At 54.4% G+C, this 24,195-nt stretch overlaps 4 protein-coding genes across 6 annotated transcripts in view; 3 read left to right on the forward strand and 1 right to left on the reverse strand.

Annotated features, from left to right (window-relative positions):
* The window catches only part of LOC106034489 (uncharacterized), a 115,651-nt gene extending 110,685 nt beyond the window's left edge, over window positions 1–4,966 (forward strand). The window contains exons 20-21 of the mRNA XM_066999647.1: window positions 519–634; window positions 4,124–4,966. Of these exons, the coding sequence (XP_066855748.1) occupies window positions 519–559 (41 nt within the window). The 3' untranslated portion in view covers window positions 560–634; window positions 4,124–4,966. The remainder of the gene's footprint in view (window positions 1–518; window positions 635–4,123) is intronic.
* On the reverse strand, window positions 265–10,945 carry MREG (melanoregulin). Its single transcript, XM_048058522.2, has 5 exons — window positions 10,610–10,945; window positions 7,592–7,751; window positions 2,279–2,369; window positions 771–934; window positions 265–403 (listed from the first exon to the last, which is right to left on the reverse strand). Exons 1-5 carry the CDS (start codon window positions 10,699–10,701, stop codon window positions 284–286), a joined length of 627 nt encoding a protein of 208 aa, XP_047914479.2. The 5' UTR covers window positions 10,702–10,945; the 3' UTR covers window positions 265–283.
* A 357-nt stretch (window positions 10,946–11,302) lies between these two features.
* Window positions 11,303–15,827, forward strand: LOC106034586 (putative methyltransferase DDB_G0268948). Of its 3 annotated transcripts, none has more exons than XM_066999645.1 (6): window positions 12,356–12,604; window positions 13,821–13,981; window positions 14,222–14,435; window positions 14,760–14,860; window positions 15,099–15,236; window positions 15,483–15,827. In XM_066999645.1, exons 1-6 carry the CDS (start codon window positions 12,416–12,418, stop codon window positions 15,571–15,573), a joined length of 894 nt encoding a protein of 297 aa, XP_066855746.1. In that variant the 5' UTR covers window positions 12,356–12,415; the 3' UTR covers window positions 15,574–15,827. The 3 variants fall into 3 exon arrangements, with proteins under 3 accessions (XP_066855747.1, XP_066855746.1, XP_013034270.2); XM_013178816.3 differs by lacking the exon at window positions 12,356–12,604 and adding an exon at window positions 13,106–13,597; XM_066999646.1 differs by lacking the exon at window positions 14,760–14,860 and having other exon boundaries at window positions 11,303–12,604.
* Window positions 15,828–15,979: 152 nt separating this feature from the next.
* LOC106034587 (interferon lambda-3) lies at window positions 15,980–21,258 on the forward strand. The gene is made up of 5 exons (XM_048058523.2): window positions 15,980–20,075; window positions 20,392–20,469; window positions 20,599–20,742; window positions 20,845–20,925; window positions 21,118–21,258. The coding sequence occupies exons 1-5, from the start codon at window positions 19,914–19,916 to the stop codon at window positions 21,211–21,213; spliced, it is 561 nt and encodes a 186-aa protein (XP_047914480.1). The 5' UTR covers window positions 15,980–19,913; the 3' UTR covers window positions 21,214–21,258.
* The last annotated feature ends 2,937 nt before the right edge of the window (window positions 21,259–24,195 follow it).

A 24,195-nucleotide genomic window follows, 5' to 3' on the forward strand; every position in this document is an offset into this window, starting at 1 on the left:
CTACTGGGAGCAGCAATTCCCCCCGTGCCTACCAGCTGGTGGGCCCCCACCAGGACAACGCTGCAGCAGCTCCTGCTCCCTTCTCCTGGAGCACCTTGGGGTCCACCAGCCCTTTTCCCATACCCTCCCCATGGAGCACCCCTGGCTCTCAGCTCTGCTCCGGGCAGCCCACTCGCTTCTCAGCAGGGAACAAGGAAGGGCACTACTTGTGCTACAAACCCTCGGCAGGGGAACCTGGTCCCAGGGGAGGGAATCCCGCTGTAGCACCAGCGAGGCGTGCTCCTCAGGGCATCCCGGCGGAGACCTGCTTTTCATCCACCCTTTCCACGCCGGCTCTCTTTGGGTACACCACGCTGGCCATCTTGAAGAACTCATCCGCAGCGTCCAGAGCTATGAGCCGGTCCTGCCAAAGCAACAGGGTTTTACAATCAGCATGGGCTGCCTGGTCGGGGTCCCCCCTCTGTGGCTCTCAGGTTAAGCCAGGATTGAGGTCTAATCTTCTCCCACCTCATTAACAGGCTACGAGAACACCCAACTGCACAGCACCTTCGGGAGCTAGTTGATGATGCTGCAAGTCACGTCTCCAAGGAGCTACAGGTGCAACATCTGATGGAGATGCTCCAGATGCTACCAGGTACTTGAATTTCCTTCCACCCACCTGCTCCCCTGTGCTTGAGCTCACTTGGAGGTCACCTACCTGCTCCCCTGTGCATGAGCCCATTTGCAGAGCTGGGGGTTTCAGGGAGGGAGGCACGCTCGGAGCTACTCACCACCACAAAGAGGTAGCGCTCAGAGAGCTGCCAGCTGGTCGGGAAGATGTTTGTCTCTTCGGACAGCTTTAGCAGGATGTCCCGGGCTTTGCCCATGTTCTGAGAGTCGCTGATGATGCTGAGTTTGGTCACGGACAGGAGGGAGTCTGCTTCCTTCTGGAAACCTGGGGAGGAGATGTTAGAGAAAGGAGACAAATGTACGGAGAGCAGGGGCCATCCCTGAGCACCAAATGCTCTTGCCAAGTTCCTCATTCCCCCTCCACCCTGGGCTGCTGCTTTCCCTACATACTAAAACAAACCAGATTTTTCCACAGCAAGCTCCATGGCTGCACTTGGGGCAGGCATGAGCTTGCTGCCTGGGGAATAAATATCATTAAGAAAATTCAGAGCAAGTAGCTAGTTTTCCAGAGGAGGGCCACGATCGCCCCACCCAAACCCTGGGTGTTGATTCAGCTCCTGCATGCTCCTGATGTAAGTGGTGCAAGAGCTTTCGGGGCTGGCGGGGCACCCCAGTGATTACAGCAGTATGTTGCTGGCAAGCTGTAAGTGAAAGCGATAAAAAACCTCTGGCAGTAATGAATGCACGTGAGATCGTTCCCGTAGCAGTCAGCATCTCTTATAGGAAAGGTACCCAGGGAAGGAAAAGGGAGGAGGATGAATCAGGGCAGTGATCACGTAATTGCTACCACTAACTCAGCTCCAGTGAGCTGGTGGCAATGCATCTTATCTGAAAATGTTTACAGGAAAAAGAGTGATGGTCTTATGATTAAAACACAGGTGTAGCTAGCGAGAGATAGCAGGTTTCACTTCTGCTTTCACATCTCGCTCTGCTACGGCCAAAAGATCCCAGGCCTTGAGCTTCCTACCCTTTGCAAACCAACTCTGGAGCCACTGCAGATGTGAGGGAGATGTGGCTGCTTGGGAGGGCCTTTGTCGATGACCAGGGGCAGATTCAGGACCTGGGAGAGTCTTTCTCAACACGCAGGGATAGATGTAAGGACCAAGTGCTCTCTCCCACATGTGGTCTGCACAGGCTGTGGAGCACCTGGGCACAGACAAGTGCTGATACCTGGTTGTGAGTTCTCGGTGCTCCTCCCATCCAGATGCCAGGAGTGGCCTCGATCCCCATCTCTTTTCCTCCCAGTGAAAATGTTGGGCAATTTTTTTTTGGTGCAAGAACATTTCAGATTCACTTTGGAGCAAAGAGAGTGGGTTGTTTCACTCCGATCAGTGGCATAAGCCAAGGAGGAAAACTAGAGGTATCTGTGATCAAATCTGGAAGGAATATTCAGTTCTCCCTGCTTATCTTGTTTATAAAACACAGGGGGAGCTCCCAGCTATTCCTGCTAACTTGCAGAAGGAAACTAGACATGGATGACTGCGCATTGCTGGGCTTGAGGGGCTCTCCTGGACCCCTGTCTTCTGCTGGCCGTGGTCCCTGGGCTTTCTGGTCATGGGACCTCTCACTCAGCACCACAGTAATGACATTATTTTGTCCTTCAGCTTACCTAAATCCTCCAAAATGTGTTTCCACCTGCTTCTCACTTCTTTCCGGGTTTGCCGTAAGGTATAGATATCATAGTTGAGCTTCTGCCATTCCTGCAAAGCAAAGAGATAGCATAGTCAGGCATTTGCACACGGTGGGGCTCTGCTGCTTTTCTAGGAATTTCAGCTTCTAGAAACGGAGCCAGAGCTAAACCAGTGACGCTGGCAGCGAGGGATCACTGTGAAGGTCAATGGCCAGGCCTCTGGTGCCTCTGGGAGAAGTTATGCTGAGCAAGGAAGGATATTTTAGCTCAGCTTTTGGCACAGCATCTCTGTATCTCCTTAGCGCAGGCTGAGCAGGCTTCCAGTTCCTTTGAGCTGGGATCACAGAATTTAGCCTGGGTGTTGCTGGTGGCCGAGGTGGGCTCCTTGGTGGGACGGGGAGAGCATGAACCTGCCGCTGTGCTTGGTGCTGGACATGGTGGTGCTGTCCTGCATGGGGAACAACACGAACCAGAGCCCTTTTTTACCCCAAACCCTGACACCCCAGCTAGTACCAAAACCTCAGGCTGTGAAAACGCCTTAATTGACCCTTGCAGCTTGAGAAAGCATGAGCACATATCAATAATTACCTTCTACAGCCTATTGCAACACCTTATTCGCATACCCTTGTGGTTAAACTGGCACGGCACATTTCTAATAGCTGATGACAGCCTGTAGAAAACTTAAAGTTGCTGCTGTGCATGGTCATGGACACGGTGTCTTCTCCAAAGGGCTCAGCCCCCTGTTTGGCTTCCATCTGGAGCAGGCAGGTCTTCAAAAGCAGTTGGGAACAATAAAAATAGACGATGTAAATACGCACGCTGGGAAGGATGCATTGACAGCAGCGTCCATGCGGCGGGTTGGAGCATCGCTCAGATCATTTCCTCGTGCTAACAGCCTTAATTAATCACACTGCTGAGCAGCAGACAACACAGGCGGACTCCTGCAGAATAAACAGGTGCTCACCTGTGCCGCCCCCCTGGGATTTTCCTCCCTGGGTTCAGGGCGGTGATGAATATCTACGAAGGCAGACTACGTTTCAGGAACCCCACTGCTTTTCCAGCAGCTGCTGCCTTAACCAAGTTTCCTTGATTTGGTAAAGAGATGGAGATTTCGAGATGGAGATTTCTTGCAGATTTCTTACTTTTTTTTTTTTCCTACTGCTTTTTTCCCAAGCTGGCCAATATGTCATGGCTGCCGAGAATTAAATGCCTGCCACGTAAAGGTGCAGCTTTACAGCGTGCACACGAGGGCACCTGGCTGCCAGAAAAAGGAAGCCAAGAGCTGCTCCAGCCCCTGGCTGTAGGAAGGGAGGAAGCAGGAGCAGGAGGGGGTCAGGCTGCCGAGCTGATGGCTGGGAGAGAGCCGTGACGCTCTCTGGATTCAGGGCAGCGAGGTTTCCCCCGTCTATTTTTGTTCTGAGGGAATCTAGGTTATGGCTTCCTTGCACATCCTGCTTCCTGAGCTGCTCTACGGAGTGAACCCAGTCCCAGAGGACCTCGAACACTGCCCTGCAGAATTTGGGGAGGGTGCAACAGAGAGCCTTTGGTACCAGAGATGGTGCTTATGAGCATCACCTGTCTCTGCCGTTTGTCACCTCTGGCTGCCCTCCAGACAGCACGAAGGCTTGAAAAGCAGGGATTATCTGGGTGAGGCTGGGCAATGCCCTGCTCTCCACCAGCCTCAGAAACCACCGACCTCTCCCCTCAGCACAGCCGTCCTAACTGCAGCAGGGGGCTGCCCACTGCGCTGCTTTAACGAAGAAATTACAGGAGTTTTCTACCCCCAAAATTAATCTAAAAAAGCCTCTCCCTTTAACTACACAGCAGAGGAAGAGCAAATGCTGTCTGGCCCCTTGTCTCCGTGCAGGAAGAAGCAACATCAGAGCCAAGAGCAGGCGGGTGTTCCCCATGTGCCTCCCTGAGTCACCAGGAGGTGACCTGCGGCGGGGCTGGGCGGCATCACGAGGCTGAGGATGCTCCAAACCCGAGGGCAGGGAGCTGGGGCTCGTGCCAAACCCTGTGCTCCCTTGGCCCTTGCTGCTGCTGTGGGGTGTTATTTCCTCCCGTCCTCAGCAGGGCGAGCAACTTGGAGCTGGGCTTGAATAGGAAAACATGGCTTGGAGGATGCTCCGTGACTCTGGAACAAATGTGCCAAGGGCAGGCAGGCGCCGCCGGACTTTTCATCCCCGCTCAGATGGAAATTTCCTAATTAGCAGGGAGTTTTCTTCACGTTGCCAAAGCAACCCCCTACCGAGGCCATTTCCCTTATTCCCTTGAAAGCAATTTATACCACTGTTTGCCATTTTTTTTAAAGAAATGGGGTTGAAACACAGTTATTAGTGAAAAACTGCAAAACCCCAGGCCAGGGAGGTAGCACCCTGCACCCAGGGGTGCTCCTGCTCTCACCCAGCATGAAGAAGCTGAACAAATACAAACACAGGTACGTTCGTACACTGAGCCGTCCTCCCACATCTCAGCTTGTCCGTTATCAGTGGAGTCCCATAAACACAGTCCCATAAAACACTTCCCTCCGTGCTAGCAGGCTGCCTGCTGGAACAGTGCCTTGCCCCATTTCTGCACAGCATCCTAAATCACACCGCGTTTTCCTAGAGGTTCTCATTTCACCTCCAGATTCAAGCTTTTATTTCATACCACAACAGGTTTGACACCGCCGCAGGAAAAAAAAAAAAAAAACGGAATTTTCCATATTCATAACATTGACCCAAGCTTTGATGAGCTTCGCTGAGAGCTCTGATCTCGCCCGGGGCGGCGCAGCGCCTGCCCCTGGGAGCTTGCTGCCCTGGTTGGGCGAGGAGCAGCGCTGCTGGCCTTATGCAAGCCGAGGGCACGAGGAATTTGCACCGGAGCTGCCAAGTTTTACGAAGGGAAGGGGCAGGGAGGAGAAACACCGGATGCGTCCGAAGTCTCTGCTGCTGTGTGAGCACAGGAAATCACCGCCTTGTGCTGCACCTCAAATGTTGCTCTGTTGTGATTAGACATGGGGAGGCGGTGCTCACCCCTCGCCAGCTTCCTCCACTTACACAGGGGCTGCAGCTGCTCTTTCAGAAAAAACGGCCTGTCTTGATGTAAAGACTTGCCAAAAAAATGCTTGTGTAGGCAAACAATGTCAACAGGCTCCTCCGAGGATGCTTACAGGCCACCCTTGGGCACCACGCGGAGTTACCAGGCGGTTTCCACCAACCAAACCCCGCAGGCTTGCTCAGGGAACAGCACAAAGGAGGAAAACATATTTTTTTCTCGTCTGTTCATTGATGCCCAGAAGCTCAGACTCCTGGCATCGCCACCAAAAAGGTACAGCTTGGTATGCCTTGGTATTCATCAGTCTGCTGGCGATGGGGCGCCCAGGCTTTCCCCTGCCATTGCATCCTGACCCCCCGCTTCTGTCCTAGCTCACAGCACTTGTCTCTTCGTGCGCAGTGATTTTAAAACAGAAAATGCAACAGGAAGCAGACATGGGGTAGATTGAGGAAAATGCGATACAGGTTTGAATGCCGCGGCGGTGTCACGTAGCCACATGGAGAGAGCTGCCCTTTGTGGTCCTGCCAGCCCCCCGTGCTAGGAAATCACGGCGATAAAGGTGGGAAGGAAGCACGCAGTAAGCGCACCGCATGCTGAAGTTAAATCCAGGGGCAGAGATCCAGGGGTCAGTTCTCCTTTCGGTCCTATTTTAACCGAGATTGAGCAAAAGGAGGGATGGTTTCGTGACGCTTGTGCTCAGCACAAAGCAGCAGCCCTGGCCCGTCCCCTGCCCCGCAGCATCTGCGTGCTCCCTGGGAACCAGCTGCCAGCAGCAGCTCCCAAAGCAGCTTATGGCTTTCGCAGGCCAGCACTGTTTTGCAATTAGACTTTTCTCTCTTTCATTAGGAGGAGAGGGCGACGCAATCTGGCCTAGTTTTGTTCAGTGCTCGCTGGAGAGTAAGGAGAGATTTCAGCACCCTGGGCCGGCCGGAGGAATGTTGGGTTCCCAGGCCAAATTCCTCCCTGTCCTGGCACCAGGAAAGGGCTGCAACTGAGGACTACAACAGCTTGTATATCCTCGAGTCTTCTTTTTAAGCAAATTACAGGACCTGGATGGCAGGCATGAGACTAAAGCTAAGCAATGTGTGTGTCTCAGCCCTGCGTGCCTCAGTTTTCCTTGCTGCAGAGCACATACATGGGGCACGGCCCCACGCTGCAGCTCATGCAAACCTTCAGAGTTTCTCCAACCACGCTGCACTTCAGCAAGCTTCCAGGTCAGCCTGATGTCGTGCTCCTCAGGGTTTTTTATTAATCGTGCTGCAAACAAAATGGTGCAGTTGTTTCGGCACAAGCAGCAGCAGAAGCACCTGCTCGCTTGCCCCCGACTTACACTCACATCTGCAACCCCAGCGAGGCTGACATACAGCACTCCTTCGCCCAGGGAGCCATCATTTAGCACTTAGGATACCGTTTTATAGCTAATAATAGTTCTTTATGACTCCTGCCTTATAATGGGCCTTAAAAGGCTGAAATCAGGCACTATCATGTGCTCTCCTTTGCTTTGGACCCTGAAGTCCACCCCGCTCTGCACCCAGCCCCCGAACGGAGCTGTCCTCGTTTCCTTCAACCCAATTAAGCTGGGTGAAGGTCCCCATCTTCTCCAGGACAAGCAATTGTAAGGTGGAGAAGATAAAGTGGGGAAAGAAAAGGGTATTTTGATATTTAAAACATTTTTCTCAATCTCAGTCATACCTTCTAGTGAAAGGTTTTGGTTTAAGGGGACTGTCTCGCAGCGGGGAGGAGTTATGGTCTTGCGGTCTCTTGGATGAAATGGGATCGTGCTGAAATTAAACGGGAAGCCTCCAGGCTTTTCTGAAAACATTTTGGAGTCTGAAAAGCAATCAGAGAGGGGGAAAGGCATCTGTATTTGCTACAGCACGGTCCTAATCAGGCCGCTGAAATCTCCTTTGCACAGAAGTGCTTTGGGGAAGGAAATGAGGGCTTCAAAGCAGTGTTTATGTAACAGAGATGATTTTTCCCTTCTGTGACGTGCCAGTTCTCCACTTCTTGGTAATTGTCCTATAACCCATTGGAGAAGTGTCTAAGGCAACATCTCACTGGAGCAGCAGCTCAGCCCAAGGCACTGACAATGCCATGTGAACCTGGGATGTGGCCACCGCAGGCAGAGCTACCACCATCCCATCCCAGAAACCCCAAAACAACGTATCAGACAAAACCCGTCCTGGTGAGCTAGGAAATAAAGCCGGTGACCCCAGTGCTCCGTGAAGCCCAAGGCAGGTTGCCCGCCCTCACCTCGGAGTCCTTGTCCAGCTGGCTCCTGCCCACGATCATGTTGTACAGCACCCGGTCGTCGTCCGCCTCCGTGTGGGTCACGTCGTGCGGGGTGCTCCACAGGTTCTGCTCCTCGTCCCGCGCCAGCGTGGCTCCGAAGGAGGCATACGGGTTGTTGTTGCTGCAGAGAGGGGATGAGAGGCTGTGTCAACCACCCGAGCATCACCTTGGCCTTCCCAAAAAATCCCTTCTGTGAGCTTCAATCTCTTTTTGAGCTTGAATCCCTTTTCACGGTGTCCACACCGGCACACCTGGTGAAAATGAAGACCCTAGGAGCGCATCTCCCCATGGCCCCCCTGTGCAATCCCCCCCAGCCTCTCCGAGCTCAACTTCTTCTCAAGCTCAGGCTTCTCCCACCCATCTCCTCCTCACAGGCACGGCTGTTGGGCAGTGTTTTATTCTGGACAAGACACATGGTGCTTCTGTTGGAGCTGGGACTGGGGAAGAGGTGGTTCGGGGCGATCTCATCCACGTGCCTGATCTGAATACCCGATCCCATCCTAATTCCTGGTGGGAGGGAGCGAGAGATGGAGCCAGACCCTTCTTGGTGCTGCCCTGTGGTATGATGAAAACTGAAATGCAGGAAATTGTTTTAATGTTAAGTAAAAACTGGCATGGGTTGCCCAGAGAGGTTGTGGAGTCTCCACCCATGGAGATGCTCAAAACCCAGCTGGACACGGACCTGGGCAACCTGCTGGAGGTGACCCTGCTCAAGCAGGGGCTGCACAGGATGGTGACCTCCTCAGCCTGCTGAGAAAATCCTGGATCTATTCGATCAATGGTCAGCAAAGCAGAGCATCACCTTCTGGGGAGGCTGTCCCCACTAAGGTGAGGAGCTTTTCTACGCGCCGTGCTTGTTGCTAGTGGTGGTGCATGGTTTTTTATAGGGTTGTTTAATTCCATGGGGACAACTTTTTCTAGAAACCCATCCAGTCAAACCTCAGATAGCACTGTGGGTGCTTTACCTGTGACGTCAGGGCGTTACAAAGGGTGCTAAGAGGAGCTCCAGCACATGGATAAGACAGCAAGACTCACATCAGCATTCCTGCAGGAAGCTTAATTAGACTCAGCAAACCAAAAACCTGAGCAACAGGTAATAAGGGGAAAGATAATCTCTTACAATCTCCCATTGAAGCCAAGCAAACGAAGGTAAGGGTAAGGGTGTGGATGGCATAACTCAGCCCTGCCAACACGGGCTTGCCCAAAGTGTCTTCACACCCGGCCAGCCCCAAACAAATGCTGTGGATGGATCAGGGGACGTCGTGGGGACACCAGAGCAAGCATCCAGCCATGCCAGGAGGGTTTCTGTGATTTTTCCAAGCCTCCCTGCAGGGCACACAGCATCCCAACCCACGGGACATCACTCACAAGCCTTCATCGCCATCCTCCTGCCTTCAGCGGGCTTCCTCCTACTCACCGAGCCACCTGCAGCCATGGCTTACCATGGAAACACTATTTGGCAATAACGCTAACACGCCTCAGCTTTTACGAGCCGCTCTCTCACAGCTTGCAGGGCGCTTCCCAAAGCGTCTTCATTTCCCAACGCTGCCCAGGAGGCAGCAGAGCCAAGCAAACACAGCGAGCAGCAGCGGGAAGCACGGGCACAGAGCAAGCGTCCCCTGAGCACGCCGTACTGCCAAACATCACCAAAACTGAAGGAATGGGGGAAAAACAAGCATGTGAAGGGCAGCCTGCAAGGCCAGCTGCAGCAGCCTCCATGGGACCGGAGGGGACTCAGACTGCTTTGCGTTTTGGTCTTTATCCAGAAGCGGTGAGCATTAACGCTTTGCTCACAGGTTTCCTTCCCATCACTGCTTCCTTCTCTGAATATCGGATTTATGGCTTGGGAAGATTAAGGTGAAAAGTCACAGAGTCAACACTTAGGGGGCTATCCCAGGGCTCTCAGCTCCCGAAGAGTAAAGAGCTGAAATCCCCACCAAGTCACTCCCTTTAAACAGCGCTGCAACAAAATAAACAGCACCGCACTCCCGCGAGATCCCCGCTTCGAAATATAAAACCCCAAAGCCTCCCATCCGGGGACAAGCCAGTGATTAGGCTATTAGGTTAATTAACGCGGCCACACTTGCGCAGTAGCAGGTGCCTTTCAAATGCCCAGCATTTGTACAGCCTTTCCTGCTTACAGCCAGCAATAAGTGGACGGGTGTACGAAGGCATGTTGCTAAAGAAAGGTGCATGGCCACGCTCGCACCTCTCCGCACGTGCACCGAGCTCGCATTAGGTTAATACGAATTTCCTGGGCTGCAGGCCCCACGCTGGGGATTATCCGGTTCTTATTGAGGTAACCGCTTTAGCGGCACGGAATCAGGGCGCCTCCATCCCCGCTGGCAGCTCCCGTGGCTCCCCGCTCCCTAAATAGGTCACCCCACGTCCAGGGAGCCCCCCCACCCCCACGGCGCTGCAGGAGGATGGAGAGGTGCCGCGCACGGAGCCACCTGCGGGGTGCAAACCCCAATTCTGCGTGGGCACGGGTCTGCCCTCTTCCCAACCTCAGAGCCGGACAGCAAAGAAAGGAAATCTCCCCAGAAAGCAGCGTGCACGCTGCTCAACGCCACGGCGCGTGCTGCAGGGGCTGTGCCGCCCTCGCCCTCCCCAGCATCCCCAGCCCGTGGGGTTTTGTAGGGGTGTGGGGAGCCCAGGTGGGACCCCCTCATTCCTCCTCGCCCCATGGAGACCCCAACCCCGAGGCTCGGCCCCGCGGTCTCCCCAGGGGGAGATGCAGCTGCCGCTTCTCTCCCGAAAACTTGTTCCATTTGTCTGAGAGCCGAGCGCACGCAGCGGCATCACGCCACGGGGGGCGAGACCCTGCACACAACCCCCCCCCCCCCCCCGGAGCCTCCAGCGGGGCAAAAAGCAGCCGAAAGGGTGACAGAGGTGGGAGAAGGCGAAGAGGGGCTGGGCTCGGAGCATCCCCCTGGCCCCGGGGGCGCGGGGATGGGGATGGGGAAGGGGGGCACTCACCTGAGCAGCGGCTCCTTCTCGGGGGCCGCCGCCTCCCCTCCGCAGCAGCCGCAGCAGCCGCCCAGCGAGCGCAGCCAAGCCCCCAGCCCCATGGGCTCCTCCAGGGAGCCGCGCTGGGCTCTGCTCGCCCGGGCTCTGCCCGCCCCCGGCCCCTCGGCGCCTCCCCAAGCCCTTCCCCGGCTTTGGATCCGCTCCTCCCGCAGCTTTCCCCCGGCCTCAGCCGCTGGGAGCCATCGCGCTCGTCCGCCGGAGCCTGGCGCGGCCCAAACGCGGGCAGGGAGGCGAAACGAAGGCGGTGCGCGCTCCTCTTCCTCTCCCTCTTCTTCATTCCAGGCCTCGCCGATCCACGATCGTCCCCTTCCGGTGAATTATGGCCACTTGGATGCTCGGCAGCCCCGGGGAGCGAAGCTCCGTGCCTGCACAACGCGGCCGGGACGTGTCGGCAGCGCCCAACGCCCGAAAGGAGCACGCTCGACTTGGGGAGCGGAGAGCATCCGCAGCCACCCCGAAGGTTATTTCCCACCCAGGACCGGGCGCTGTGCCTGACAGACCCACGTTTGGGGCAGAAGGGGGATTCGCTGGGTCCAGGTTTTGGTGCGTGGCCCACTGCGAGCCCACTTGGGATCAACCCGTCACTTCTCCAGGCTCTTGGCCAGCACCAGCACACCCGTGGCACGTCCTCGAAGCTCGAGGCGGGTGCACGAGCTTCTCCACGAGCTTCTCCATGAGCTTCTGGAGGTGCTTCTGCATCATTCCTTGGAGAAACTGCGTGGTGCTCTTGATCCGTGGGCACCCTTCGCTTGGCACAGAGGGCTGAAATTCAGGATGACAGTGCCACGAAGGTGCCGTGGCACATCCACATCTGCCTGAGGCCACGGAAGGTTAATTAATTAATTCATTTCAATTTGCAAATTAAGCTCTTGGTGCTACTTTTATAAGGAAATAGTGGCACAAGGTGAAGAAGGGGAGGCAAGAGGAGCTTTGGGTGCCTGTGTGGGGAGCTTGGCATGCTCCCTGGCCCAGCCACAGATCCTCATGTGACTTGTTCATTTCATTAATCACTCCACCAGCCAGTCTTCCCATCTTCCTTAATTAAAGGGTGAGATTGTGGGAGAAGGACTTGTTCCATGCTGCTTCCAGAAGGTCCCAGCGCTGAGCTTTTCTGCTCAGCCAGGGCTTTCAGCTCCTCTGTGTGTAAAGCATTCACAGGGCAGGATTTCCACGGGATGAGCTGACTGGCCAGGCAGGATTTCAAAGCCGAGGGCTCTTCCACAGGTTTCCTCGTAGCCTGCAGCTTGCCCTTGCTTCTTTTCAACCTCTCATGTGCTTGAGCACAAGGACAGCCAGAAGACGTGCCAGCCACTATGAAAACGCTCCAGCAATTGGCCGTGGTAGTTACTTGCACACACGTGAACACACGTTCCTGCTTCACCTTCCCCAAAATAGTCCCGGTGGTAGAGATTTCCATCGCATCTCATACACTTATCATACGCTCATCATACACTTACACACATTTACACCATATATTTTAAATCAGCCCGGCCAGAAATCCAAAAGGCTCAGAGCTGAAGTGCTTAAAATATGGTCAAGAAGGAAATCAGGGAGAAATTCATGTTCCGCTTAGAAAATATGTGTAATTAATTAGAAAGCATTTATGAGTCTTGTAACAAGTGCTTTGTAGCTGCAGGAAAAGGAGGTGGTTAAGAGTTTTTGTAGTGAAATTAGGGGAGATTTTTATTTTTTTTCTTCCAGAGAGGTACTGCTGGGACAGCATAAACACCATTACAGAGTGAGGCCTGCCAGAGAATGGAATTTGTGTTCTGGGTAGAAAGCCAGCATCTCAAGGAGCAGCTCTTCCACGCCAGAAAATACAGTGGCTTTTGGTCCCTTAACAGTAGCGTGGGCTCAAAATCTCTGGTTATTATCGGAGACTCACAAGCAAATTACAAATTGAAGGAACCTACTTGGGGTGCATCCAAGCTCTGCTGGCCCCAGGTGTGTGCAATAAGTGTTACTCGAGCGGTTGCCTCTGCAAATGGTAAAATCCTGCCTGGAGCCAGGTGAGGGGCTTTGCTCCTGATGCTGGCAGCAGGGTTATGAAGGCGCTGGTGGTGCTTTTTCCCTTTCTGCTGGGTGGCAGGAGGGTGTTTCAGCACAGCCAGGCTGTGTAATAGGGGCTGGGGTTCCTGCAGGGCTTGGTCCCAGCTTGCGGTGTCTGCTGGGCTTCACATCTGCTTCCTGAGGGGCGCAGGGCTCCCGAGCACCCCCCATTTTGTGTGCTTTTTGGGACTTTGCTGACTTACCACGGTGACTGTGCAGAGGAGAGGGCGCAGGCCGCTGCCTGCCCCAGGGGATGGGCTCCAGCAGCAGCGTTAAATTTTGGGGGGCCCCCACACCGATGCATGTCCATAGGGGTGAGCGCGCAGAGCCAGCGTTGTGGCTGGTACAGCTCCACGGCTGCTCTAGAGGGAGCAATTCGCCTTGTAACCCGCAAAATGCTGCGTTCAAAGGAGGAAAAAGAACAACAGCTTAAACCTCCGCTGCCTGCAGCTCCAACCCTTCAACCTCCGCTGCCTGCAGCTCCAAAAAACCCTGCGTGCTGCCTGCGAAGGGAGCAGCACATCCTTCTGGCAGCCTTCCCGGCCTCTCCGTGCCGAGCGGCGCCTGCTCGGCGGCCGAGCTACGCAGGCTATGGCTGCTCAGGCTTCCGGGAGGCAGCCGGGGCCCGCGGCCTCCGCTGCCCGGGGAGAGGCCGTGGGAGGCCGAGAGCACCTCTGGTGCTGCGGGTGAGGGCAAAGTCCTCCTGGCTGCCCGGAGGCTGAGCGGTGGAGGCGGGAGGATTTGGGCGGCGCAGGACAAGGCCTTGTGGCTGTCAGCATGGCCACGCAGATGTTTGAGGGGAGAGGGCACGCAGCCGTCTACCAGAAATACCGCTTCAGCCCCGGTGAGGAGCTGCAGGGAGCCATCCTCGGCTACCTGAGGGAGAAGGTGAGCAGGGCACAGCCCAAATGTGGTGTGTGTGGGGGGTTACTTTTGTTTTACGGGGGGGCGTTGCATCGCGTGGGGCTGTGGTGAGGAGTCTGCAAGGCGTGGATGCCCCCTGAGCCTTTCCACAGGTTGCAGCATGGGTGTGCACAGGGCATGGAATGGGGTTAAAAACGCAGGATTTGGGGGTATTGGACTGAGGTGTGCTTGCTTCCCTGCTTCACAGGGCACAAAACCCACGGAGCTGGCCGTGGACGTGGGCTGCGGGTCGGGGCAAGGCACCCGCTTCCTGGCGGAGCGCTTCGGGAAGGTGGTGGGCACCGACATCAGCCAGGCACAGATCCAGGAGGCCAAGGCTGCCCCCTCGCCTCCCAACGTCTCCTACCTGTGAGTAGCAGGGCCAAGGCAAAATTTGGGTCCTCACACCGAGCTGGTGGGCTGAGTACGGGTGGTGAAGCACTTCCCACCTGGAGGGACTCCTGGCATGTGCATCATCCTGCCCTTATAGCACACCAAAAATATATGCCCTTATAACACACCAGCCTTGCACACCAAAAAATGCCCATTGATTTTGTATCTTCCTAATTTCCTGCAATATATTCTGCTTTTTTTTTCCCCCATCCCCAGCGTGTGCCCTGCGGAGGAGCTGCCCTTCGAGGACGCCTCGGTTGACCTCCTTGCTTCGTTCACGGCCGCGCACTGGTTCGACATCGAGAAGTTCATGAGAGAAGTGAACCGCGTGGTGAGGCCGGGTGGCTGCGTGGCCATCAGCACCTACACCGTGGACATGAGCCTGCACTACGGAACCTGCTCCGAGAAGTTGACCCAGATCTTCAGGGAGGTAAGGGATGAAACCCAAGCCTCGGGGCTTCCCCTGTTGGTCTGGGCAACGAGAAATGTGGAAAGAGGAGAAGCAATGGGCTTGTGGGTGCAGCGAAAGGACCCCCACCCACCAGGGGATGGGGCAGAGCAATGCTTATGTTGATAATAAAATAGTGTGCTTATATTCTCGATGCTGAGCAAGGTGTTGAATTTTAAATGCAAGGAGTAGTTAAAAGTGAAGGAAAAAAAAAAAATCGTATGCCTCAGATCTAGGGCCAAGCGAGCCTGAGTTAAGTAGAAACAGAGAGCTTCAAGTGCTTTTGTTTATCATCTGTCTCCACAGACCTGGGGACAGCTCTTAAAATACTCACATAATAGAGTAAAACACGTCTTGGAAGACTACAAAGAGATATTCGAGGCCTTGCCATTTCCAGACAAGAAGAGGTGAGCAGAAACTCCTTGGTGCATCACCACGGGTGGGCAAAGGTGGCAGGCCTCTCCTCTGGCAGGCTGCGGGGACACCACTCTTGCCCCCATCAAATGCTGTGATGTTTCCCTCTTTTGGACCTCTGAGAATGTCATGTGTTACTTGTCACCACCCCAGTCTGCAGTCATCCTCGCTCCACTGCCTGTAGTTTGTTTGCCAGTGCTCCTTTTTTTTTCCCCCCACTTTTTTTTCTAGAATCACCGACATCTACGACAAAATTCCCATGACGGTTGCTGGTGTGGTTGGGTACTTAGAGTCTGCTTCTCCCTACCAAGTCTTCATGAAGAACGACCCCGAAGCTGCAAAAACCCTCCTCCCGGAGATGGAAAAGAGGTAAAAAGTGCTCAGGAAAATGAGCAGGGCATGGAGACCCCCTCTCAAACAGTGAACAAACAGTGAGAGGCTGTGGGGATCCTCCAAAGCTGAAGTAACACACCCCTCGGTGTGCGTCTGCAGCCCAAGCTTCTGTGCTCTGGAGATGCTCTGAGTGGGGAAAGTCTTATCTGTGGTTGTGGATGTTGTCCCACGTCTGGTGAGAGCGGGCCAGACGGCAGGAGACCCTTCCTCTGCTTCTTTCAGGTTGCTGGAGGTGATGGGGATCCCCTCGCGTGAAACCCCCCTGGAGTTCTGGGTGAGGCACGTCTGCATACTGGGGCACAAGGAAGCGTGAAAGCAAAAGCCTCTGGTGCTGGAAGGGAAGGAAAAAGTAGATTTCCTAATATCCTGCTCTTATTCCCTGGGAAGATTGGTGATTTTGGTGATTAAAACCTTAAAAATCCTTAACCTTCTGTGGAAAGCAGATGTGGGTTGAATGCAAGACCCTGTCTGTGCTGCAGTCCTGGTCTGCCCAGCGCTGCTCCGTTGGTGCTGGGAGGGTCCCATGTGGCTGACATTCCTTAGACAATTAAAAGAAAATAAAATAAAGTTCATTGTGGCTGCTTCTTAATAGAGCATCTGCTGGGGTTAGAGTAACTGCGCTTTATGAGCACTGCTCACCAGGGACCTGCTTTATGGGGATAGATAGGCTCTAATGTGCATCACTGCAGAAAGTGGGGAGAAGCCAGTTTCAGACTGTAACTTGGCCAGTTTCTGAAATAATTTATCCTCCTCTTGCTCATGGGTGCACCTTGTCTTGGTGGTAGGGGAAGGAGCAGAGCAGCAGGACCAAGCCTCTTGTCTTACGACATTTTTTCCTTTGGGTGCAAAGACAACACGGGCAGCTCGTGGGCCCCAGTCTCAGTGGCATTTCTGAGAAGCATGAGGGATGGGAGTCCCCGGGTGTCCCCTGAGCTGCTCTCTGGGCTGGGAGATGCAGCTTTTTCCCACCAAAAAACACTTCCATACATCACATGCTTTCAAAGGAAGGTACTTGGCCTGCAAGCAGACAGAAACTTGAGGTTGCAGCCCAGGCCTCCTGCTAACCAGAGTGACCTTTCAGCCTGCTTCTCTGCAGCTTTTTGTCTCTTGGGAACACGCTGGGGGCTTGCTCTACCACACAACGCAGCTGGGAGGTGTGTGATGCCTGTGGAAGCGGCCCAGAAGTTGCTCAGCCCCAGCACGGCAGCTGCTGTGGTTTCTGAGCCTCTCTGGGCTTGCTCCTATAGGAGAATGTTCGCACGCCCCTTTAACCCAGCCTTGTTTTTTATCTGCTCTGCAAACCAAATATACCGGCTGTGTTTGAGAGGCAGTGATTCAAAGCCGGGTCTGCATCAGTACCTGACACCTCCTGTTTGCTTTCTGGAGGCTTTGAGTCTCTGTGGGGCCATTTCCCTTTCCCGTAAACCCAGAGCCGAGGCCTGGGTCTTCTCTCCCAGGGAAGGGGGTTTTGTCACCAGCCCTGTCCCCAGGGGCCGTGCGTTGGGCCCATCAAAGGGCTTCTCCACGTGGGGTAAGGTCTGGGCAGCCCAGCTCGGTGGGAAGAGCACCCGGAGGTGCCCACCAGCTGTGGGCCCACGGGCACGGAGAGATGGAGCCTCTGCTACCTGGTAGTGGCGCTCGGCCCTGGGCACGTCCCCATCGGGATGCTGGGGGCTGGTGCCATGGGGCTCAGCTTGCTGGGGGGGAAGCAAAGGTTTTGTCTGCAGTCGGTGGCTGCCAGGAGGATGGGAGGTCCTGGGAGGAAAGCCCTGTGCTGCACCGAAATCCCAATGGGGCGGGGGGGCCCTGTGTGTCCTTGCAGCAACTGCACAAACCCTTTAGGGTAAAGAAACAAAAAAGAAAAGCTTTAAAGTTACTGCAGCTTGTTTAAACAGCTCACTGCCCAGCTTTCCCATAAAGGGCCCTTCCCACTGGTGCCGGTGTCAGCGGGGTGACGCAGCAGGTGAGCTGTAGTGATGAAATGGCAGGGATTGCATCACCGAAGCAGGCGTGGGCACAGCAGCTCCAGGTGGCACAAGCGGTGGCCACCTGATGTCCCCGCCCCTGCGCCCCTTGGACAGCGGGCAGGGCTCCTGCGCATTGCCCGTGTTGCTTTTTGCATTTTTGGGGTGCTGTTTTGTTCCTTTCTGGGGGCGCTTTTCCAAGACTTTGTCCGAGTGGCTCCAAGAAGGGTGGGAAGAAGCAGCCCCGTCCCTTCCATCCCGCCCCAGCCACGTGGCTGTGAGCGAGGCTGCCCCGTGCCAGCCGCCCGGTGAGTCACGGAGCCCTGGCACGGCACCCAGCCTGCGCACCCCTGCCCCTTTCGCTTTCCTTTCCATGCCTGGGAATCTCCTGCGTGCTTGGGATTCCTTGCTCTGGAAAAACGCTGAGCCAACCCCCACAGTGCTTTTTTATGGCTTTTGTAGCTATTTCTGGACTGGGACTCGTAAATACTTTTGTGTTGCCCGATATATCGACAGCACGGTCGATGAAAATTGAAAGCAAGTAATTTCTTAACGCGGCATAGCTGCCCCTTCGCCTGTAGGATGAAACAAACGGGTGAGGGGCTGCGTCGCTGCTGCCTGTGCCACTCTGAAGCCCTGCTGGGCTACACACGGTGTCCCCAGGCCGTGGTGGCTTTGGGGGACCCTCTTCAGTGACACCCTGGTGCAGTGGCAGAGCTGGCATCAGCACGGTTCGGAGGAGCCATGCCAAATGCAGCTGGGCCAGGGCTCGGGGTACGTCCCAGCATGGTATTACTGTCCGAGACATCCCTTGCTTGTGCAAGATTTTGGGTTTCCCTGCCCGCTGCTCTTACCTTGGTGCCAGGCCACGCGGCGCGTGCATCCCTGCTGGCTGCGCTCGCAGCCCCGGCTTCCCCGCTCTGTTTTTGCTTTTCCTTTGGCACCTTGGGATTTCCTGCTTGCCTGCGTAAAGACGTGACGTCTCGGTTTGCTCTTCCAACCAGGAATGGCATGTGCGCGATAAAAGCCACCGCAGCGATCACGAACCAAAGGAGCCGAGCCAAAACCCAACGAGCATCCCCTGCGGCTGCTCCTTCCCATGAGCGCGGCTGCCAGCAATGGGCTCTGCGGGTTTTTTTTTGGATTGTGGTGTGGATGGGGCCGTGGGAGCAGAGCTGGACCTGAGGGAGGGGTGACCTGGCTCTGTCGGTGGGTGCGTCGCCCCTCCTGCCTCCTCGCTGGGAGGGGACAACGCTCTGGCCACGTCGAGGATGCAGCAAGGGTGCATCGCAAGGGTGGCCCCACAGCGAGGACGCATACTTCCTCCACGGGGGAAGAGCTTGTTCCTAGTCCCCTTGGGATTTTGCTATGGTGCTTTTTATTAGGGATGGCCTGTGCCTTGCTTGGGAAGCTGACGTGAAGTTATTTATGCTGCTTCGGGCTTGTATTCCATAGCTGTTACCAACCGTGAGCACGCTGCACTGAATAAAAGTTTTTTTCCAAATCTGTTTGTTTCTTTAACTGGACAGAAAGGAAAGAACAATTTCCCACTCTTGGATAGCACAAGCTAACGAACCAAGCCCTGGCTGCGCCTCAGGCTTTTAATTACTGACTGTGTTAATGAGTGACACAACCCACTTGCTGCGGGGAGGTTGGCGGGAGCCCCACCTGTGCCCACCGTGTTATCGGGCTTCATTTCTGTGTCTGAGACTCGGGGGCCCTGTGGTGCCTCCTGACGGGCCAGCAGGCCGTGGGCACACACCCAGGCACGCGGCAGGCCACCTAAACACAGGCAAACGCTTTTTTACTCCGGGGACAGTCAGGCACTGGCACGGGGTGCTCAGAGCTGCGCAGCCTCCATCCTGGTGTTATCCAAAGCCACACACGGCCCGGGCATCCTGCTCCAGCTGCCCCTGCTTTTTGTACAGACACAGGGATACTTTGCTGTATTTAATGGTTGATTAACGCACAAAACAAAAGACAATTACTGGTTCACACCTCAGGCTGCCTCGAGGAGAGGGCAGCTTTTGGGTACGTGGGTGCATTTTTACAGTGGCAAACAGGAGAGTGCACTTATGCCTGCTGTGAGCGCATTATTCGGTGCGGCACTAGTGCACCTCTGCTCTTTACACACACACAGGTATATTCTGTTACAAGTAACGATGAATGAACGCACAAAACGAAGTGCAGTTATGGCTTCACGGATCAGGTTGCCGCGGGGAAGGAGCAGCTTCTTGTTGTGCGGGCGCGTTTTTGCGGCCGCCACGGGAGCGACGTGCAGACGCCGCGTTTGCATTTCCCACGTCCCGCTGAAGAGGGAGAAAAAAAACCCGCACGCGGCGCCGCGGGATCCCACCGCGTCCCCAGCCCCGTCCCGGCCACCGCGTCCCCGCAGTGCCCTCACCTGCAGGCGCACCTGCAGCCTGGGCTTTCCTTGCCGTCGCTTTCGCTTTCCTGTCGCGGATCTGCCGCGCCACGGGTTTTCCTGCCAAGGTGAAAGCGCGGTACTGCCCGGCTGCTTAAAAGCCGGGGAGATGGGGCAGAGCGGCAGAAACGAGCGACAGCAAGGCTCTGGACACGAAAAAAGGGGACTCGAGGCGTCTCGAAGGATTTCGTGGATTCGGACACGGGTCGTCCTCTCCTCCTTCTGTCTTTCCGGATCTTCGCTTCGTCGTAGCTGGAAAAGAAGATGCTGTGCCCCATGTTCGCCGTGGTGCTGGTGGTGGGCCTGGGGCCCCTGCTGGTGGGCGCCTTCCCCCAGGACGCCCCGAAGAAGACTTGCCGCCTCTCCCAGTACGGCTCCCTGGTATCTTCCGAGTTGATGGCGGTGCAGAAGTTGAGAGAGCACTTTGTGAGTACCAACAGCAATGTGGGGCGTGGGCTGGTGGGAGAGGGTCTGCTGAAACCAAGGCCCTGAGGGTGTTTGGGGACAAAGCGGGTGTTTTCTGGGGTGGTTTGGGGAGAGAATCCCCGGCACAGTGAGCAGCGGCCCTCGCCCGCACTCGGAGGATGCCAGCATCCCGCCCTTACCGACCAGGGCTGCGGGGCTGGGCTGAATCTTGTCCTGGTTTCAGACCTCAGGAGGGTGAAGGGGGTTGCACAACACAGCCCAAAACCAAAGAGCAGCTTTTCAACCTGTCCCCACCCCTTTTGTTTTACGCCTCCAGGAGGACATCATGCTGCTAACAGACCGAAAATGCAGCACCAGGCTCTTCCATCGGAAGTGGAAACCCAACGAGCTCTCGGTAAGGGCAATGCCAGGGAAGGGGGACCCCCTCCACCCACCCCCCCAGGTGGCCTTGCGGGGCTCGGGGAGCCCTTCCACCAGCTCCACCACTTCTTGGTGTCCATAACCAACATGCCCCTGCCCGCAGGTGCCCGACCGACTCCTCCTGGTGGAAGCCGAGCTGGACCTCACCGTCGCTGTGCTGGCACACCCCACGGTCCACAAGCTGGCCAAGATGAGCCAGCAGCCCCTGGCCTTCCTCACCCAAGCCCGGGAGGACCTGCGAGGCTGCGTGAGTGTCCCCCTGGGTCTCCCGGCCCCAGCTCGGTGGCACAGGCGCTGGTGGCAGCGCCGTGGGGCATCGCTGGTCCTTACCCACATGCTCTCCTTGCAGGTGGCCGCTGAGGCTCCTTCGCATCAGCCCTCTGGGAAACTGAGGCACTGGCTGCAGAAGCTGGAGACGGCCAAGAAGACGGTAAGACAGGAGGCTGGGGAAGAAGGTTGATGGGGTTTCAGGGGGGACCCTGGCAGATGTCTCACCACTTTGGGTCTAAGAGCTCCAAATTCATTAAGAAGCAGCCAGAAAGGCCTCCCCACGGTGCCCCCAGCCATGGCTCGAGCCCCATCCGTGCCCCCGGTGTGCTCACCTCCTCTTCTCCCCCCACAGGAGACCGCCGGCTGCCTGGAGGCCTCCATCATCCTCAACCTCTTCCAAGTGGTGAACGACCTGGGGTGCGTGGCCATTCCAGAGCGGTGCACGTAGCCTTTTCTTCCTGCCTTGCCTTACGGACGCCTGGCTGCGTTTTCCTGTTTAAGCACTTGGCTTTTTTATGTCAGCTCAGGGAGCAATTTTTTAACAGTCTTTTCAGTTATTGTCTGTTTTTCTAACTGTGTATTTATAACGTCTTAGGAAGACGTAAAGAAATGCCCCTTCTGACAGGTACTGCTCAGTGGGGGTGAGCGTATTTATTGCATGTCTTTGTTTTGCTGGTTGTCAGAACACTGACTGTTTTTAAAGAAATCTATTTTTGAGCTTGCTATTTATTGCACACTGTATTATGTATGTTTGCCTGCATAGATAATATATTTTTATACGCTATTTAACATGAAAAATAAAATAGATACCATAAACTGACAAGCCGCCATCCTGTCTTCCCTGTATTTTGTTATAATATCATCCTGTCGGAATTATTTAGGGGTGGGGAGGACACCACAGAGAAACTTGGGCATTTAGAAATTGGCATCACCTCAGCCCACATGCTGATGTCAGATTTATGGTGCTGCGGGGGGGCACCAAGGGGAAGGGACCCCCCAAGTGCTGTCTGCAGGGGATTTGGCTCACCCTGGAGGCTTCTGCACAGCTGCGAGCAGTTTGCTGGTTCCTCTGCTGCACATACAAAAAGGGTGGGCAAAAGGATGTTGTGGAAGAAGAGGTTCTGCCAGAAGGTGTTTTAATATTGAAATTAAAGTGAAAAATAGTCATCGGTGGGACTGCGCTAACTTTGAGGGCGTTTTTCACGAGGAGTGGCCAAAATAAGCTTCTAGTTCTTTTTCCTGAAGACACTGAGCTATGGCCTTGACCTATTCAGGCCAGAAGGGACCTGAAGAGCATCTGGTCCAGCTCTGGAGTCAGGACAGGTTCCTCGGGGACAGGTCTGGGTGAGTCACGAGCATTTCCAGGAAGAGGGATTTCACAGCGTGAAGCCACGGCTATGAAAATGAAAAATGACACCCCAAACCTTTGTTAGGAAAATAGCTTTAAGGACCTGAAAAAAAACAGGTAAAAAAACAGAGGGAATTGGTTCTTACACAGGGGTATAAGTGGGCTATGAAGAAAAACCTTGCTCAAGATTATTTTATTCCTATTGGAGGGGGGAAAAAGCCTTATTCAGCTTGTTGTGGAACAGCCGCTTTGTGCTGTTGTTGCCTCCCCCACGTGAACGACATCACGTTGCAGCGAAGTCTGAGAGTTGGGGGGGGGGGGGGAATGGGTTGTGGGGTTTGTTGCCACTTGTTTTTTTACCCTGAGCTGCATGTGAAGACCCTCACCAGGTAGAAGTGCTCGGCTGTCTTTGCAGCAAACCCAAAATGTGTCTGTGAGCTGTGGCTATTAGGAAAAGTTGTGAACTGCCTGCTCCGGAGCGAGATGCTCCAGGTGCCCTTACTGACCTGTTACAGCACAGACGTTTTTCTTTTTCCTGGTCTGAACTTCTTAAACTTGGCTGACTCAAAAAGTAGCTGACAAATGCTGCAGCTGCTTGTGCCTCCTTCTGCTGCCTGGACGTGACTTTAGTTTCAATCCTTTTTGTTCCTGAAAGTATCAGAATTCTTTCTGTAGCCCTCTATCTCAAACTGCAGCATTATAATGATAGCTCAAGCCACTCTGTTAAAAAAAAAAAAAAACAAAAAAAAAAAAAAACTTAATCACTAGTAAACTCCTTGCTTACTAATACACTAGCTGCTGGTGCTCATGATGTTGTAACTTCTCCCATTCACTGCATTTCATAATTAAAACTAACTGCTCCCATCTATCAGAAATCATACTGGGACCAGGAATCGTTTAGTCATGGTCCTGAGTTGTTTCCAGGGGAGATGGGATTCAACAAAAGCCAATTGCTTTTAATCCGCTTTGACATGAAAGATCATTTGACAAATAACCTTCACCTTTCTATGCAGATGACTTCCACTGCAGCTACCTGAGCGGCTGTTTTTTTTTTTTTTTTTTTTTTTCTAGTGCCTTGCACCAGAAGAACAGGCTGAGAGACGGCTGCTGACAGCTCCTGGGACTGCTGGGTGAGCTAGTAACGATTGCCTTCCTTTCCTTGCTTCGGCATTACCTTTGCTGCCACAACCCAGCCCCGCTTCCTCTCCTTCGCTGCAGCAAAGCCCCCTGCCTGTTTCGGATAAACAGCCTGAAACCGTCGGGGTCGGCACTGATGGACTGGACAGATAAACGTAACAACCTCTGAGAAGGAATGAATGAAAAATACTGAAGGAGAAAAGCTTCATGAAAAAAAAAAAAAAAGAAGGTGAAAAGGCAAATAATAACAAACCAGGAGGAAGAAAGGTTCTGGGTTAATCATCACAAAAGCTAAAAGCTGGAAGTGTAGCACCCTGTCAGTCCTGTGCTGGATTCTCCAGAGTTTAACCCCAGCACCAAAGTCCAGGTTGTCCCTGGGGGCCGTGAGCACCATCACCCCGTGGACACTAAGTCCTGCAGGAAGACTGCATTTCAGGAGACAAAGAGAAGATTATTCTGTCTAAAACAAACAAAAAGTCAAAATCAGGCAAAAATGATAAGTTAGGATCAAGGCAAGAATCTCAAACCTTCAAAAACAGAAACCAGTGAGGGGTTTTTTTGGCTATTTTTTTTGTCCTAGAGCTGCACGCAAAATGTGGCCTCGTAATCAGAGCATCACCCCAGTGTTTCGTTCCCTGGTTTTAGCAGTGCTCCGAGGAAGCAGCAGCTAAACTCCAGGTCACTGCTGTGCCTGATAGGTATCAGCAGAGAAACATGGACTCAATCAGAGGCTTGCATGGTTGTTTGTTATAAAATACACATCAAATCCCAGCTGCTCAGTAATCATCAGGAGACACAGCCTACAGGGCTGTTTCCCCCTGTTCTTGGCGTGTTTCTTCCCCGGTGCTCTGCTCACAAACCATCCACGGTGACTTTAGGGGCTGGCTTCCTGTTGGTCGACACTGCAAGAACTCCTAAAACCCCTTTTAATGCGACTTCATTAAA

Source organism: Anser cygnoides, chromosome 6 (assembly GCF_040182565.1).
Source record: "Anser cygnoides isolate HZ-2024a breed goose chromosome 6, Taihu_goose_T2T_genome, whole genome shotgun sequence".
Lineage (NCBI taxonomy): Eukaryota > Metazoa > Chordata > Aves > Anseriformes > Anatidae > Anser > Anser cygnoides.

Coding starts and splice junctions, on each gene's coding strand:
- MREG (XM_048058522.2), bottom strand. CDS start 10,701: ATGGGGCTGGGGGCTTGGCTGCGCTCGCTGGGCGGCTGCTGCGGCTGC. Junction 7,752..10,609: donor GAGAAGGAGCCGCTGCTCAG/GTGAGTGCCCCC, acceptor CCCTCTCTGCAG/CAACAACAACCCGTATGCCT. Junction 404..770: donor AGCGCTACCTCTTTGTGGTG/GTGAGTAGCTCC, acceptor TTGCTTTGGCAG/GACCGGCTCATAGCTCTGGA.
- LOC106034586 (XM_066999645.1), top strand. CDS start 12,416: ATGGAATTTGTGTTCTGGGTAGAAAGCCAGCATCTCAAGGAGCAGCTC. Junction 12,605..13,820: donor CCAAGCTCTGCTGGCCCCAG/GTGTGTGCAATA, acceptor CCTGCTTCACAG/GGCACAAAACCCACGGAGCT. Junction 14,861..15,098: donor CCATTTCCAGACAAGAAGAG/GTGAGCAGAAAC, acceptor TTTTTTTTCTAG/AATCACCGACATCTACGACA.
- LOC106034587 (XM_048058523.2), top strand. CDS start 19,914: ATGCTGTGCCCCATGTTCGCCGTGGTGCTGGTGGTGGGCCTGGGGCCC. Junction 20,470..20,598: donor GGAAACCCAACGAGCTCTCG/GTAAGGGCAATG, acceptor CCCTGCCCGCAG/GTGCCCGACCGACTCCTCCT. Junction 20,926..21,117: donor TGGAGACGGCCAAGAAGACG/GTAAGACAGGAG, acceptor CTCCCCCCACAG/GAGACCGCCGGCTGCCTGGA.